General features: G+C 37.3%; 1 protein-coding gene across 3 annotated transcripts in view; it reads left to right on the top strand.

Moving 5' to 3' along the window:
• LOC111160078 (Dmx like 2) overlaps nt 1-17,470 on the top strand; it is a 159,903-nt gene that overhangs the window by 26,070 nt on the left and 116,363 nt on the right. For all 3 annotated transcript variants that reach the window (XM_022522911.1, XM_022522902.1, XM_022522893.1), the window contains exons 2-6: nt 7,462-7,587; nt 9,101-9,172; nt 11,738-11,816; nt 12,930-13,065; nt 13,719-13,785. In XM_022522911.1, the coding sequence (XP_022378619.1) occupies nt 7,462-7,587; nt 9,101-9,172; nt 11,738-11,816; nt 12,930-13,065; nt 13,719-13,785 (480 nt within the window). The remainder of the gene's footprint in view (nt 1-7,461; nt 7,588-9,100; nt 9,173-11,737; nt 11,817-12,929; nt 13,066-13,718; nt 13,786-17,470) is intronic.

Genomic DNA, 17,470 nt, shown 5'->3' with positions numbered 1-17,470 from the left:
AATAACAAATACTCAAGTTTTGGGGCACCCAGGTGGCTCAGTCATTAAACGTCTGCCTTTGGCTTAGGTCATGATCCCGGGGTACTAGGATTGAGCCCCACATTGGGCTCCTTGCTCAGTGGGTAGTCTCCTTCTCCCTCTCCCACTCTCCCTGATTGTGTTTCCTCTCTCACTGTCTCTCTGTCAAATAAATAAATAAAATCTTTTAAAAAGATACTCAAGTTTTTAGCTTCCATAGAATTATTGTGGGATAGATAATATGACACACCACACACTTTATCTAAGGAGGAGATTCTTTTAGACAAACAAATGAGATCTGTGAATTCAGGAAACCAGGCACATTCACATGACTTTAAATATAATCTCCAGGAGTTCAGAGACCTTCTGAGACTATCTATGACTTCTGCCCATCAGACTCCATGTTGAAAACTCTTACTTTCAATGCTGAAAGCACAGACTATTTTTCTCTTTCCTAAAAGGATGGATTTATTGTCCAAAACTAAGGTTAAAGCAAGTGAAGATGAATATATTTAAAGCATGTCTTTGACGTGAGGGCCTGAGCTACAGAATTATCTCTTGTTGTGACTATTATCAGCTGGTTATTTTTTTTAAAGATTTTATTTATTTATTTGGCAGAGATCACAAAAAGGCAGAGAGAGAGAGGGGAAAGCAGGCTCTCCCCCAAGCAGAGAGCCTGATATGGGGCTTGATCCCAGGACCCTGGGATCAGGACCTGAGCCGAAGACAGAGGCTTAAACCCCCTGAGCCACCCAGGTGCCCCTGGTTATTCTTTATCATAAGGACAGTTCAGTCCTTCCATAGAAGAAATTGTCCCACATGAATGGAAAGAAAGTGTGTTTTTCTAAGATGCTTTCTCTTAGGCCTTATCTGTGTGTTGGGGCCAAACCATACCCTTGACTTTGAGACAAAACATTTTATAGATCAGTGCTGTTGTAAGAGCAGGACGCTGGTGTGCAGTGCTGTAGGACAGGAGTGGTTCTACCAAGAACCCAAGGGAAGAAGAACCTGGTTAAGGGATTCCATTTCCTGCAGAAAAGGCTTGCTGCCCCTTTTCCTGCTTTCTAGTAATGATCCTGTGGAGTAGTTTATACCCTGATACATCAACGATACTTCATTTACCTAGTACAAAGGAGCCCACTCCATATTCCCGGAGTTCATTTTAGTATTTATGTGTAGTCTCAGTGAGTACCCTTTTTTCCTCCTGCGCTATAAATTCTTTCTCTAGTGAGACTGAATTCTGAAAAAAGAATGGAGACAGAGTTGCTTTCGTCGTAAAATTGAGAGACTGGGAATCTCTTGAGTAATTACAGCTTTTGTATAAACCTTCTTAGCAGTTGGTTTTCACTGAGTAATTACTCTGTGCCAGGTGCCGTGGTAAATACTTGGGATTACGAAGATGAACATGGGCCTTCTAGCTCTAAGAAGACAGAGTAGAGGTGGGGTGGTGTAGTGGGAAAGAGCAGGAGCTTTATTCTAAGGAAATGAATCCGCAGTCTATGAACTTGGGCAAACTACTTACCCTTTCCAGGCTTCAGTTTCTCCATCTAGAAAAGGTGGCCTGTGAAGATACAGTGTTCATAAAGACCTAGCTGATGGCCTCATTATAGTCAGTATTCAGTAAGTGGTGAATTATTAAGGAGGGCTTTGGTAGATTCCCTTCTGGTAGGTCTTCTAAATCCATGATGCTGTTAGGCCGGAAAGTTAGCCAAAATCTTTCCTTGTATAGCTGCTGTTGTAAATTTGTCCAGATTATTAGCAAGGAGGTTATGTCATCTGTCTGAACTCCATGTTCTTTGACTAGGTTTCCAGGTACTGAGAGTTTTGTAGCCAGAAATTAGGGAGATTTGGATCATTTATTTGTTATACATATATTTATTGAAGGCTGCTTATGCTAGGCGGTGGGAGTGCAGCCGTAAACAGGACATGGTTACTTGCTTTGATGGATGTTCCTGTGCGGTGGGAACCTGACAGGTATTAAATGCGTGTTTATATAAATAATTAAACTCTTGTGAGCCTTCAGTTCTAGAATGCATGTGATTCAGTCTTGACTAATTATGAGGCCCTGTTTTACTTCCATTTTACCGCAAGGAAATTCTCAGATAGCTTGAGTAACTTATCACTTAGTATGGCAGAACCCAAACTGAAAACCCTGCATATGGGGCGCCTGGGTGGCTCAGTGGTTAAAGCCTCTGCCTTCGGCTCAGGTCATGATCTCAGGGTCCTGGGATCGAGTCCCGCATCGGGCTCTCTGCTCAGCAGGGAGCCTGCCTCTTCCTCCTCTTTCTCTCTGCCTGCCTCTCTGCCTACTTGTGATCTGTCTGTCAAAAAAAAAAAAAAAATCTTAAAAAGGAAAAAAATTCTTAAAAAAAAAAAAAGAAAAGAAAACCCTGCATACATGATTTCAAACTAAAGTTTATGCTCTTTTCATTAGTTCAATTTGCTGGGATAATTCTATTAGGCACTTTGGAAATTTTGAAATATTGTTCAAAGGTAGGATTATTTTTTGTCATTTTAATATACATTCTTCTATTGAGGTATAATTGACATACAATATTATGTTAGTTTCAGGTGTACAACATAATGATTTGTTATTTGTATGTCCTTGCAAGATGATCACAATAATTCTAGTTAACATCTGTCACCATACATAGTTACAGAATTTTTTCCTTTTTTTTATAATGAGGATTAATAATAATTTAAAAATTAGTAGGGTGGGGGCGCCTGGGTGGCTCAGTGGGTTAAGCCGCTGCCTTCGGCTCAGGTCATGATCTCAGGGTCCTGGGATCGAGCCCCACGTCGGGCTCTCTGCTCAGCAGGAAGCCTGCTTCCTCCTCTCTCTCTGCCTGCCTCTCTGCCTGCTTGTGATCTCTGTCTGTCAAATAAATAAATAAATAAATAAATAAAATCTTAAAAAAAAAAAAAAGAATTAAAAAAAAATTAGTAGGGTGAAACATTTCTTTCCTACACACAATATTCCCCCCCTTTTTTTCACTTTTTTTTATTATGTTCAGTTAGCCACTGTATAGTACATCATCAGTTTTTGATGCAGTGTTCAGTGATTCACTAGTTGCGTACAACACCCAGTGTTCATCACAAAACGTGCCTTCCTTAGTGCTCATCACCTGGTGACCCCATCTCCCCACCTCCCTCCCCACTGAAACCTTCAGTTTGTTTCCCAGAGTCCATAGTCTCTCATGGTTCATCTCCCTCCCCAATTTCTCCCCCTTCAATTTTCCATCCCTTCCCCTATGGTTCTCTGCGCTATTCCTTATAGTCTACATATGAGTGAAACCATATAATTGTTTCTCTGCTTGACTTATTTGACTTAGCATAATCTCCTCCAGTTCCATCCGTGTCGATGCAAATGGTAGGTATTCATTCTTTCTGATGGCTGAGTAATAGTCCATTGTATATATGAATCACATCTTTTTTTATCCATTCATCTGTTGAAGGGCCTCTTAGCTCCTTCTGCAGTTTGGCTATTGTGGACCTTGCTGCTAGGAACACTGGAGTGCATGTACCCCTTCTTCTCACTATACCTGTATCTTTGGAATAAATACCTAGTAGTGCAATTGCTGGATCATAGGGTAGCTTTCTTTTTAATGTCTTGAGGAACCTCCATCCTGTTTTCCAGAGTGACTGTACCAGCTTGCATTTCCACCAACAGTGTAAGAGAGCTCCCCTTTTTCCACATCCTTGCCAACACTTGTTGTTTCCTGTCTTGTTAATTTTTGCCATTTTAACTGGTGTAAGGTGATAGCTCATTGTGATTTTGATTTGTATCCTGCCACATTGTTGAAAGGACAGCCTTTGCAATATCCCATAGGTTCTGGACCAATGTGTTTTCATTCTCATTAGTTTCCATGTTTAAGTTCTTCCCTAATTTCCTTGTTGACCCAGTCATTTTTTAGCAGGCTGTTCTTTAACTTCCACATGTCTCAATTCCTTCCAAATTTTTTCTTGTGATTGAATTCCAGTTTCAAGGCATTGTGGTCTGATAACATGCAGGGAATAATCTCAATCTTTTGGTATTGGTTGAGACCTGATTTGTGACCAAGTATGTTATCTATTCTGGAGGAAGTTCCATGTGCATTCAAGAAGAATGGGTATTATGTTATTTTAGGGTGGAATGTTCTGTATGTATTTACAAAGTCCACCTGGTCCACTGTGTCATTCAAAGCTCTTGTTTCTTTGTTAATCTCCTGCTTAGATAACCTGTCCGTTGCTGAGAGGTCTCCTACTATTAATGTATTATTATCAATATGATTCTTTATTTTGGTTAATCGTTGGCTTATATAGTTAGCTGCTCTCATGTTGGGGGCAGAGATAATTACAATTGTTAGATTTTTCTGTGGGATAGACCCTTTAAGTATGATAATAGTGTTTCTTTACATCTCTTACTACAGTCTTTGGTTTAAAAATCCAATTTGTCTGATATGAGAGTTACTACCCCAGCTTTCTTTGAGGTCCATTTGCATGATAAATTGTTCTCTATCCCCTTACTTTCAATCTAGAGGTGTCTTTAGGTTCAGAATGAGTCTCTTGTAGGCAGCATATGGATGGGTCCTGTCTTTTTATCCAGTCTGAAACCCTGTGCCATTTAATTTTTCAGGCTGTTCACGTTGAGACTAACTATTGAAAGATATGAATTTAGTGCCATCATATTGCCTGTGAAGTCCCTGTTTCTGTAGATTATCTCTGTTACTTTCTGGTCTATATTACTCTTGGGGTCTTTTTTCTTTTATAGAGCCCCTCTCTCCCTTGGCTGCCTTGGTGGTCACATATCCTTTCACTTTCTGCCTGTCCTGGAAGTTCTTTGTCTCTCCATCCATTCTGAATGACAGCCTTGCTCAATAAAGTATTCTTGGTTGCATGTTCATCTCATTTAGTATCCAGATTATGTCTTGCCAGGTCTCTGTGGACAGGTCTAATGTTATTCTGACATTCCTCCCTCCATAGGTAAGACATCTCTTCCCCCAGCTGCTCTCAGGATAGCTGCCTTGGCTCTAAGATTATCAAGTTTTACTATTACATACCAGGCATTGGTCTGTTTTTATTGATCTTGGGAGGGGTCCTCTCTGCCTCTTGGACACGGATCCTTCTTTTCTTCCCCGGAGTAGGTAAGTTCTCAGCTATGGTTTGCTCAAGTATACATCCTTGTCCTCTCTCTCTCTCCACCCCCTTAGGGATCCCAATAATTGTGACTTTGGAAAGTTTCATGGTGTCATTGATCTCTCTACTTCTGATCTTATGAGCTTGTAGTTGTTTATCTCTATCATTCTTGACTTCCTTCCTTCCTATCAGCTTATCTTCTAAATCACTAATTCGTTCTTCTTTCTTATTGACCCTGGCATTCAGAGTATCTAGTTTGGATGGCATCTCCTTCATAGCATTTTTAATGTAGGCGACAGTTAGCTCTACATTCTGCCCTTAGAGATTCTATACTGTTTGTTGCTAATAGTTTTCTCAAGCCTAAAGAGCAACTTTATAAATGTTACTCTGAAGTCTTTTTCTGACATCTTCCTTAGATCCATATCCATTAAGTCTGTGGCAGAGGCCATTGTCTCTGGTTCTTTGCTTGGTTGGCAGTTCCTCCTTCTAGTCATTCTCTTGAGGGATGGTTGAGGGAATGTACAGAGTCCAAAATATCAACCATGACTCAGGCAAGATGAACCTGAGGAAAAGCTGGAGTGTCAGAAGCCACCACTCACCCCCCGTGGTTTTTCCAGCATGTAGAGATCTAGATAGATATTCTTACATCTCACGCTGATTTTGTGGGTGTTCAGGATGGCTTGGTAGATATCCAACTCAATTCAGGGAATCAGCAGTGGCAACGAGGTTCCCTACTCCTCCGCCATGTTGCCTCTCTCCTCAATATTCCCTTTTAGTTTAGCTTTCTTGAATGCATGGTATAGCAAATCTGCCTTGTCTGTAAGAATATAGTTATTTCCTCCCATAAGTGATTTTTTTCTGTATTTCCCTTGCTTGAAATTCTTTGTTTTTCTTTTGGTGAACTTTCTTGTATTTATAAATACATGAGTTGAAAATGGTTGATAGCAGTTATGGCAGGATTTTGGCAACGTTGAAAGTTTTAGTAACCAGTAGAAGTAGTGTTTGTTTTCCTACCTGCTCTTTGTCCTCATTTCCCTCTTTCCTTAGCAGCCGTATGTGGATCTTTTCAGAGGTTATGTTTTCACTTGTCAGCCCTGGCTGTTGGAGGTCTATTTTTGTAGGATAGGACTGTATTGTTTAAAGTTGTGGAGATGGTGGAATAAATTATTTTTAAATTATTTTTTTGGTGTATATACATGCATGTATATATATGTATCTTAAAAAAAAAAGATTTTATTTATTTATTTGACACAGAGCACAAGTAGGCAGAGAGGCAGGCAAAGAGAGAGGGGGGTGGAAAGCAGGCTTCCTGCTGAACAGAGAGCCGGATGTGGTACTTGATCCCAGGACCCTGAGATCATGACTAGGCCAAAGGCAGAGGCTTAACCCACTGAGCCGCCCAGCCACCCCATACATGTAGCTTTTAATGGGGCTTTTTCATTTGAGAATTGGATTGTTAGGTTATTTGGAATATTTAGTCATAAGTTGAGTTCCAGAGAAAAAGTGTCCTCACTCTCTGCCCCTTATGTCTTCATAAAATTCACAATGTTGCAAAACAGGAATAGCATACATCAAGAAGTGTGGCAATAGGAAGAAACATTTGGTTTTACTGTGAACAAGGAAATTTTCCAGGAACTTAATTTTGTTTTTCATTTTGTAGACTGTATATATTTGTTAACATTTTATACAAATCAGTTTATTTTAAAATTAAATTTATTTTAATTAATTTTTGTGTGTGTGAAGCCACTTTGGGTTGGTTTCCTTTCCATCACCTCTTAATAGGTTGAGGCAGTTGGTGAGTTCAAGTTTAGTCTTTGCTTTAGTGCATGTAATTCTGCTTTGGGGGTTCATGTCTATTTCACTAGCTCTTTAAGCCACGTGGATTTGTGTTGGAAAACGCATCTGATTTCTTTCTTGATCTTTCTCAAGCCTGGTTTGAACCTTGGGAAAACAACTGCAGCCTTCACTGCCTTATTACTCTCAGATGGAGATTTTATTCTTTAGGGTTTACCAAGATGAGCTTTGGAGGGAACCTCAGAACAGACAGATTTATGACTTGCAGGGACAGAAGGTGCAGTGTTTTAAGAACTAGAAGAATCTTTTCTTTCTTATTACTGGTTGTTGAAAGATAACGCATGGGGTGTCATCATCCTATTTTTTTTTAATGTGAATTTTATTTTTCGTGTAACTTTTAATGTCTTATTTAGAAATGGATATCTTAATATTTTTACATTAGCTATTTTTGTAAAATGTGTCAAAGTATTGTGGAATGTAAGGTATAATTCACAAGTTTTATATCTCACTTACTGTAAAACTCTTCTCTTTTAGGCATATGGATCAGGCTGTGATATTGTTATTTTGGCAAGTGACTTTGAGTGTGTGCAGATCATTCCTGGTGCTAAGCATGGAAACATCCAAGTCAGCTGTGTGGAGTGTTCTAACCAACATGGAAGAGTAAGGGATCTAATTACCTTATTAAATGTCATCTTTTAATGTATTCTTATCTTTATATACTAGGGTTACCTATAATTTCTTATTAATATACTTTAGATGGGTATTGGTAGGTGTGGATAAAGTGGAAGATGTCTACAAATTGTAAGGTGCCATTAAGCTGATAATGTGATTACTTACCAGTGTATATACTCTTTTTTTTCTGTGCATATACTCTTGTAAGATCTGTGGACCTCACAGCCCAGTGCACATTGATATTCTGCCAGTTGATAATTCTAGCAACTATTAAGCCAATAATAGGGAAGTCAGCCTTTATTTCCTCTGTGTAGCATTCCTTATCTCACCCAAATTATAACATTAAAAGTTTTTTAAAAATTAAAAAAAATTTTTTTAAAGACTTTATTTATTTGACAGATAGGGATTACAAGTAGGCAGAGAGGCAGGCAGAGAGAGACGGGGTAAGCAGGCTTCTGGCTGAGCAGAGAGCCAGATGTGGGGGCTTGATCCCAGGACCCTGAGATCGTGACCTGAGTCGAAGGCAGAAGTTTAACCCACTGAGCCACCCAGGTGCCCCTAACATCACATTTTTATCAAGAAATTTAGCAACTTGTGTCTAATATAATATTTGGCATATAACAGCTGCTTTTTAAAACTTCTGTTAATTTAATGAATGTTTATTTGTTGAGTGAAGACTCTTAAGGTTCTTTCATTCAAACTTTTAGACAGAAGGTCTATTTTGAAATAGTTCACATTTCATCATATGTACATCTTGTCTTCCCCCAAATATACAGCAAATGTAATATATATCAAATTGTGGTTATACATAAAGTAAATATAGCATACTTGTGGTATACTCTAGCAGTTCAGTAAAGCCAGTGTTGCGCAGAAGAGTTAAAAGTCTGTATAATATAAAGATGAACTTTTCAGGGCACCTGGGTGGCTCAGTGGGTTAAAGCCTCTGCCTTCGACTCAGGTCATGATCTCAGGGTCCTGGGATCGAGCCCCACATCGGGCCCTCTGCTCTGCGGGAAGCCTGCTTCCTCCTCACTCTCTGCCTGCCTCTCTTCCTACGAATAAATAAAATCTTTAAAAAAAAATGAACTTTTCTTGTAATAATTGTAATAATTTAAATAGTTTTAGTGTTCTAGAAATTTTTTTAAGATTTTATTTATTTATTTATTTGACAGCGACCACAAGTAGGCAGAGAGGCAGGCAGAGAGAGAGGTGGGGAAGCAGGCTCCCTGCTGAGCAGAGAGCCTGATGAGGGGCTCCATCCCAGCACCCTGGAACCATGACCTGAGTTGAAGGCAGACACTTAAATGACTGAGCCACCCAGGCGTACCCAGAGAAGAGATTCTTAAGTCCAGTACTTTTTTAGTTTTACTCGTGGAATGGAATAAATCATAAATACTGTCTTGAGATTGTATTATATGTAATTAGTTTATACATTATTGTGAAAGGATGTTGTCTTTATTTTCTTTTCCTAAATGTTAATGCTTTGTTCATTTCTTTTTAGATTGCAGCTTCGTATGGTAATGCTGTTTGTATTTTTGAGCCGTTGGGTGTAAATTCTCATAAGAGAAATTGTGTAAGTATTAAATGGTAATAGAAATTTTTTGGAGTTAAGTTTAGAGTCCAGTCGATAGTAGTGAAGAGCTCCTTAGGAGCCAGTGCTAAAGGTAGTCTGGAATATACATGTGAAGATGGTCTGGTGCTTTATGGGAAGATCTTTTACATCTACTAGGAATATACTTAAACATTTAGGCAATCTAGTTTTCTACAATATTGCTAATTGAGATTTACCTTGCTAGTTGGGATCAACCTTAGTTGAACTACTATTATTTCTTGTCTAGATTACTAGAGTAGTCTCTGATATGTTTTATTTCCCCCTTCCCCTTCTCTATTCTCAACAGCAGGTCATGACACAATTCTCTGCTTCAAACTCTATATTTCTCATAGACTCAAAGCCAAAAAGCCTTAAAATAGACTAGTCTTTCTTCCCTCTAGTACCCCCTTACCACCTCTCAGAGCTCAACTCCTACTATTTTTGTCCTCTCCGATGTCACTTCAGCCACAGTGGCATTTTTACTGCTCTTTGAACAGTGATTTCCCATCTTAGGGTCTTTGCACTGTTTTTTCTCTTGTCTAGAATGTTTCTTTCTCTAGACAACTTTAGAGCCAGCTCCTGCAGATCCTATAAATCTTTGCTCAATAATACCCTCTCAGTGGGGTCCACCCATTTAAAAAAGTTGCCATTTGCTTCTGCCACCTTTATTTTAATCCCCATTCTCCTGTTTTAAGTTTTTTTCCATAGCGCTTATGTTGCTATATTTGTTATTTATTGTTGAGAGTGTAAGCTCCGCGGGAGGGTATGTATGGGGCTTTGTTTCTTTTGGTCACTGATGAATCTGAAGTACTTAGAACAGGATCTGGAACATAACAGATGCTTCTAAATTTTTATTTAATGAAGGAGTTAGGAACTTAAGTAGAGTCAACTATCAGCTGAATGATCTAGCATATCACATTGAGAACTATTCAAATTCATTCTGGGTACTGTATGTTATTTTATTTAAAATTCAGAAAACCTTATATGGTTACAATCATCAGTCCTTTTAAAAATCATTACATGCATTAAGACTCCATTATCACTCACAAATAGTCGAAAATGCCAGTGTGAAATCTGAATGCCAGGAGTATATATTTACCAGTAATTTTAAAAAAGTGTGTTCTTAAATGCATTAAAAAAGTAGATTTGATATTTTTTTAAATTATGCATTTGTTTATTTAATATTTCAAAAAAAGTACAAATTAAAATATGATAGTATGAGGAAGTGGATATCAAATTTAAGAGTGATTAAGAGTCACCTAGGGTACATATTAAAATTCAGATTCCAGACCTCACCCTCAAAATTTCTGCTCTGGAGTTGGCCCACATATTGCACTGTGAGAAATACTAAAGGAAAGAATATTAAGGGTGTTTGTAGTTTTAAGGAATGATTTGATTATTACTCTAAAATAGATCTATTGAGCAGTATTTAAAGCAGTATTTGACTTTTGTTTGATCAACAGTAGAAGGGTTAAAAAAGCATTATATTAAAAAATACAAAATTATTTTTGGATAATGAAATTCAGGTTTTGCAGTTATTTTAAAATTCTGTGTCTTGATAGTCAAATTACCTTGAATGAAGTATTTGTGAAGTATTCAGAAAATATAATGAGAGGGAATTGCTGTGTGTTAAACTATTACTACTTGTCAAACAGTTGATCTATAACTTGCCTAAGGTGACATGGCTTTACATTGCACTATATTTCACAAAAGGACATTTTATATTTATGTGCTACAAAGAAATACCTAAACTGTTTTTCACTCTATTTCATTACAAAGGTCTTTGACTCTTACACTTTAAATCTTCTTTCTACCTTTTAGTATGAAAATGGTAAGAAAAAGGATGGAAGTCATACAAATGAATACAACATATGTCATATAGGTTTAGGGACTGTATATATTGTATGGTTCAAATTTGCTGACTTTGGGAGATATTTCCAGTTTATTTTAGACATTGAGTCCTTAGGATTATGATAATTTGCATTGCTTTCTAATGTGCATTTATTTTGTTTTCACAAACATTTATTGAGTGTCTGCATATGTTCCAGCCATTACAGCACTCAGGACGCAAAGCTTATTATGGGTAATTACTGCCCCGAAGAGTTGGAGTTTAATAGGAGAGTCAGACATATGAATGGGTAAAGCTCTAGTGTGACCACTGTTAAAATGGTAGTGGGTAGAGTGGTTTCAGTGCTGCCAGGATATCAGAAGAGGCCTCCCTGCAGAGGAGATGATTTGGTTGGGTCTTGATGGCAGCATAGCAATTTGCAGGTGAAGAGGAGAGAAACCGCATATCCCAAGTGTGAGAATGTGTTCATAGACGTGGAAGGAAGCCTGAGAGAATATGCTTTGTTTGGGTGTGGCAAGTAGCTTGATATGGTAGGATAAATAGTAAGTGGAACTATCCGAAGTTATTTTAGAAACAATATTTTGAAAATAAATATTTACATCTTTGCTTTAGATCATAAGGTCTTAAGAAAATGGTAAAATGGTAGTATTGTGGATATTACTTTAAAAAGTTACGTTTTTCTTTTTTCTTTGTTTCAGCAATTGAAGTGTCAGTGGCTTAAAACTGGGCAGTTTTTTTTGAGCTCTGTGACGTACAATTTAGCATGGGACCCTCAAGGTATTTGGTGATTATATTTAGGAATTATGAAGAGTAAATATTGGTTTTAAATGTATGATTACAATGTGATATAATCTCCCATAATAAGAAAGTGATCAGTAGTGTATTTTCTTTTTGCTGGTGGATGAGTATGTATTTTATTTCTTGGTATGTGCTGCTTTGTACAGTGCTTAATTTACTGTTATTTCTGTGCTTTCCCCCCCTGCCTTTGAATGCCTTATTCCAAGAAACAGTGATGATTTGTTTCCTTAGTTATTAACATGTGCTGTCCTTTACTGTTACTGCATTTAGTAAGAAATAAAATCTGAAATAGGGCTAAAAAAACCCCTGTCTCATTTTATTATTTGTGTTTTAGGCAATTTTTGTCTTTAAATTCGAAAGATTAGACACTTCTAATGATAATAGCTATTGCTTCTTTTTACATTCATGATTAATAAAGGTAATTTTTATATTACATATAGAAAAACAAGTTGCATTAATCTTTAGTTAAGTTTTTTTTTTTTTTAAAGATTTTATTTATTTATTTGACAGACAGAGATCATGAGTAGGCAGAGAGGCAGGCAGAGAGAGGGAGGGGGAAGCAGGCTCCCTGCTGAGCAGAGAGCCCGATGCGGGGCTCGATCCCAGGACCCTGGGATCATGACCTGAGCTGAAGGCAGAGGCTTTAACCCACTGAGCCACCCAGGCACCCCTTTAGCTAAGTTTTATATCCTGAGAACATTCTGTGTTTATATATCAGAGGTTTTTGGGGTTGTTTTTTATGAACATTCTGTGTTTATATATCAGAGGTTTTTGGGGTTGTTTTTTATTGTACTTTTTCTTTTTCTTTTCTTTTCTTTTTTTTTTTTTTTTTAGATTTTCCAGATATACAATAGCTCTTTAGCTTTTTGCCGGTAAGCGTTTCTTTTTTGTTCTCAAGTCTCTGCTGAGAACTGCTCTCTCTCTGGTAGTGGATTCTGGGATTTGAAATGGATATGCCCCACGTATTTTTCATAGGTGGTATTGCTTATTATTTTTTACAGAAAAGTTCATAGACCTAAATACAAGCCCACATATGCATTTCTTTCTCCAGATAATCCTTGCTTATTCATCAGGGCTTTCTTTAAATTTCAGATAACAGATTGTTGACCGCAACTGATTCTATTCAGTTGTGGGCTCCTCCAGGAGATGACATTCTAGAAGAGGAGGAAGAAATCGATAATAAAATTCCTCCAGTTTTAAATGATTGGAAGTGCATCTGGCAGTGCAAGTTCGTATCCATGTTGTTCTGTTCATTAATTTAAAAAAGCTTCCTAAAATATATTCCCTTTCACAGTGATCTCTATTTTTTGATAGTACCATTACATTTAGAAGCCTAGAAAGTGGACTTCTTCTAACCAAAACCCATTATACTGTTATCCTTCAGTCTGTGCTGTAGTTGATTGTTTAAAAAAAGCAAAAATATTTTCATAGTTATAACTTCAGAATTTGGGTAGATAAGATTGACATGTGGGAATTACTCATTAATGGATGAGATATGGATGGGGATGTGGAAGGGGAAGATGTGATGAAAATTACCAGCCACTCTTAAGTGGAAGAATGGCTGTACAGTTGACAGGATGGATTATGTGAGGGGGACCAATCAGCCAGGGAGGATGGTGAGCTCAGTTTTTAACATGTTGCATTGAAGATGTTGGTGGGACATACAGGGGAACATATCTTTTCTGCATGTTGATTGCATTCTTCTTTGGCTCTCCAAAGTGAAATTCAGATTAGTTTTATTAACAAATTTGTATTTTGGGGGAGGTGAAATTTTTTAGTTTTAGAAAACTCTCTTGTTAGGAAAATCTTATTTTGATCATTTATATATGCAGTGTTTCAGATTTTTAAAAATTTGACTCTTTAACTTTTTCTTTTTTTTAGAACCTCAGTATCTGTACATTTGATGGAATGGTCCCCTGATGGTGAATATTTTGCTACTGCTGGAAAGGTAAAGAACCAAAGAAAACATAAAAGAAAACAATTAAAAACGTTCCTTTTTCATTCTCATTTTCAGTTTTCTCTTCTGTAAAATTGGGATAATCCTACTCTGCAAAGCTGGCCTGAGGAATAGTGATAGTATTTGTGAAAGGTCTGGTATGTTGCCCATAGGTAGGAGGCACTTGGGGAAATAAAGAACTGCTGCTGTTGCTGTTATTATTATTATTTGTCCGTTCTTTAAAACTTATATTTTATAAAATTAGTTTTTATGTTTAAAGAATAGTAAATGTAAGTAATTTAAAAAGCAAAATAGTACTACTAGACTCACAATGCAAAGAAGCACCCCTTTCACTCCATTCTTAATTCCTGTGTCCCAGAGGCAGTTACTCATCAAATTGTGTATTTTGGTGTTTCCTTTCAAGTTCCTAAAATAACTTGCTTATGATCCCATTTCTTAACTTCTTTTCCTTTCAGTTTTATGCATCCTCTCTTGCCTCTGTACTATGGAAGCTGAGACTTGAGTCTTCCAGCTGCTGTCCCCATCTCCACTTGTGCCACATACACATGTTCACTTTCCTTCCTCCCATCTTCCTACTGTAGGATGGCTATAATACTTGGGTAAATGTTCACATTATTAAGATTGTGTAGAAACTCTTTGTAGAATAATTACTTTGGAGTTACCAGTTACTTTTTTTTATTCTTTGCTTCATTTTCTATATACCTAATTCATCTGCAAACCTCTGGCCATCTTTGGATCTCCTCTGGGTAATGTAATCCCACCTAGGAGGTGTCCTGAAAATGGGTGTTCTCTTTGCCCCACTCTGGCTTAGTTGCTCTCCAAGCCTAAAATAGCAGAGCTATCATTTTTGAATTTTCTTTTACCAACCTCAGGAGATTCTCTTTGCCCTGTTTCTTAGCATCATTTATCTTCTTTCTTTGCTCTGATGGAGATACCCTCTAAGTAGGTTCCTGAGAAGTGAATGGGCAAAAAAAATTTTAAGGCATTGCAAAGCCTAAACAATTATTCTTCTTTTGTGCTTGATTTGGCTGGGCATAGAATTGGGTTGAAAATTTTCTCTGAGAATTTTTTACATCCTAGCTCTGTTGCCGTCTAGCTATCAGTATTGCTACTTGAGAAGTACAGTGCTGTTAGGACTGCACTCCCCCCATCTCCAGCTTGTAGAGGTTTTAAAAATCTTCCCCTTTTCCCTGGTGTTCTGAAATTTCAAGATGACGTTGTGTGGTTAGTCATGTATAAATACCTCAGTGTATACTTCTAAGGGAAAGACTTTTGTGTTCAGACAGCTTGGTGGGGTTGTTTAATCTGAAAACTCATGTCTTTCATTCAGGAGATTATTTTGTATTACTTTTTTGGTGTTATTTCCTTCCCTTCATGTTCTCTTTTTTCTCTTTCTGGATTTTCCCTTACTCAGATGTGGATTGTTTTTTACTGATCCTCTAATTTATCTTTTCTCTCCTCTTCCAGTCTCTCATTTCCTCACCTTTTTTTGCTTAAATTCTGGGGGGTTTTTCAAGTTTAACTTTTTTTTTTTTATTATGTTCAGTTAGCCAACATATGATATATGTACTCATCATTAGTTTTTGACGTAGTGTTCAACAATTTGTTGGTTGTATATAATACCCAGTGTTCATCACCACAGGTGCCCTCCTTAATACCCATAGCCCAGCTTTAGCTTTGAAATAATTTTTTCCTGCTATCACATTTTTAATTTTCAAGAATTTTTTTCTTATTCTCTGAATCTTTATTTTTTAAAAATTTTTTATTTTTTTTAAAGGTTTTACTTATTTATTTGGCAGAGAGAGAGAGACAGACAGAGATCACAAGTAGGCAGAGAGGCAGTCAGAGAGAGAGAGGGAGAAGCAGGCTCCCCGCTGAGCAGAGAGCCAGATGTGGAACTTGATCCCAGGACCCTGAGATCATGACCTGAGCCAAAGGCAGAGGCTTAACCACTGAGCCACCCAGGCGCCCCAATATGAATCTTCATTTTAAGTTATAAAATACTTCATAAGTCTCAAGGAATATATTTGAAATATATAGAATATATATATTATATATACTATATATAGTATAATAATACACATTTACCTACCCCCTGATTTGTGACAAAGAACATAAACCGATGGGTTCCTTATCTTTCTGCTTGCATCTTCTCTTTCCTCTCCCACCCAGACAACCAGAATCCTGCATTTTATGTCTTATTTCTTTCTTTTCTTTTTTTTTTTTTTTGGTTCACATGTATAAATTCCCAAAAAATATAATGTTTAATTTTTCAAGGTTTTGAACTTATAAAATTATACCATAAAGTTATTGAAATACAACTTCAAGAAATTAAAAAATAAATTTGTGATAATTGCTATTATGTACTTCTTGGTTAATGCTTCAGTAACAAAATTACATTTAAAAATCACAAAGTAAAACTTTAATTGTACTTAATTATATATGGAATTAAAACTTTTATATTATACTACTAGGCAAGAAGAGGTTTTCTAAGAACACCAGGATTCACCCTTTTTGAGTTAATCTCTAGTTGTAGACCACTCAACTGTTTTGTGGCTGAGTAATTAGTTGGCCCAGAGGTGGTTGCTCAACAGGTGACAGTACAGACCAGAAGAATCCACAATAATATAGACAGACTGCAGCCATGTGCAGTTCAGTAGTGAACAAATAACTAACAATTTCAAAGTAGCAAGGAGTGTCAAAAACATTTTGAGATATTCACAGCAGCTGTCATGGAATGCTAAAACTTTTGTGATTTCTTTGAGAGAGACGTAGGTGCCACTAATACTACTTTGGTTTGTTGCTCATATTCATAACTGAAATTTAGCATTTCCTTCAGTTAGCAGTTATGAAAATAGAGAAGTAATTGTTTTTCACCACTCAGGTTCATGGTAACCCTGGGTCTTAGTTGGGCTTTCTCAGGAAGCAGATCCCGAGACAAGGGTTCTGGTATAAGTAATAAATAGGGGGAATGATCACCAAGAAATGTCCTGGATTTGAGGCAGAGAAATGAGGGTGCTTCAGAAAGGGTACATTATCATGCAAGTGATTAACAAGCTTGGATCTGAGTACCTCTGGGAGCCAGTGTTCCTCAGAACATCATGCTCCTCACACATGTCCCTCAGACACATCTGTTGTTGGTTGGGGGCTAGCTAGGGCAGGGCATTAATTCTCAGCAGTCAAAAGCAACTCCTGGAAAACCACAGGCAAAGATACATAGATGCCATCAGTTAGAACTGGCACACTAAAATGCTAAGACATGAGAGGAAACAGGGTATATATCAAAAGTATCTTATAAATCTTGACTTCTATCCATCGGCCCCTTGACTTAGGGGACCTCAGGTAAAAAACCCAAGACCTAAAATCTGGACATCTGTGGTTTTGTTTTGTTTTATTTTGTTTTATCTTCCACATTTATTCATGTGGAATAATTTTTGGATATGGTTTGAGGGAGAGGTCCTTTGATTTTTTTTTTATATATGGATAGCCAGTTGTCCAGCACAATTTATTGTCTCTTCTTTCTTCATTGTTGTCCAGCACAATTTATTGTCTCTTCTTTCTTCATTGCTGTGTATTACCACTTTTGTCATAGACAACATGTAATGTCCATATTTGTGTGGGTCTGTTTCTGGGTTATTTTCCTCTCACTGGCCTTTTCTTTTTTTTTTTTTTTTTT

The sequence above is a fragment of the Enhydra lutris genome, unplaced genomic scaffold, assembly GCF_002288905.1.
Source record: "Enhydra lutris kenyoni isolate GAN:26980312 unplaced genomic scaffold, ASM228890v2 scaffoldscaffold4, whole genome shotgun sequence".
NCBI classification, from domain to species: Eukaryota; Metazoa; Chordata; class Mammalia; order Carnivora; family Mustelidae; genus Enhydra; species Enhydra lutris.
The sequence above is the reverse complement of the archived record's forward strand: the minus strand, read 5'-3'. Positions and strand labels throughout refer to the sequence as shown.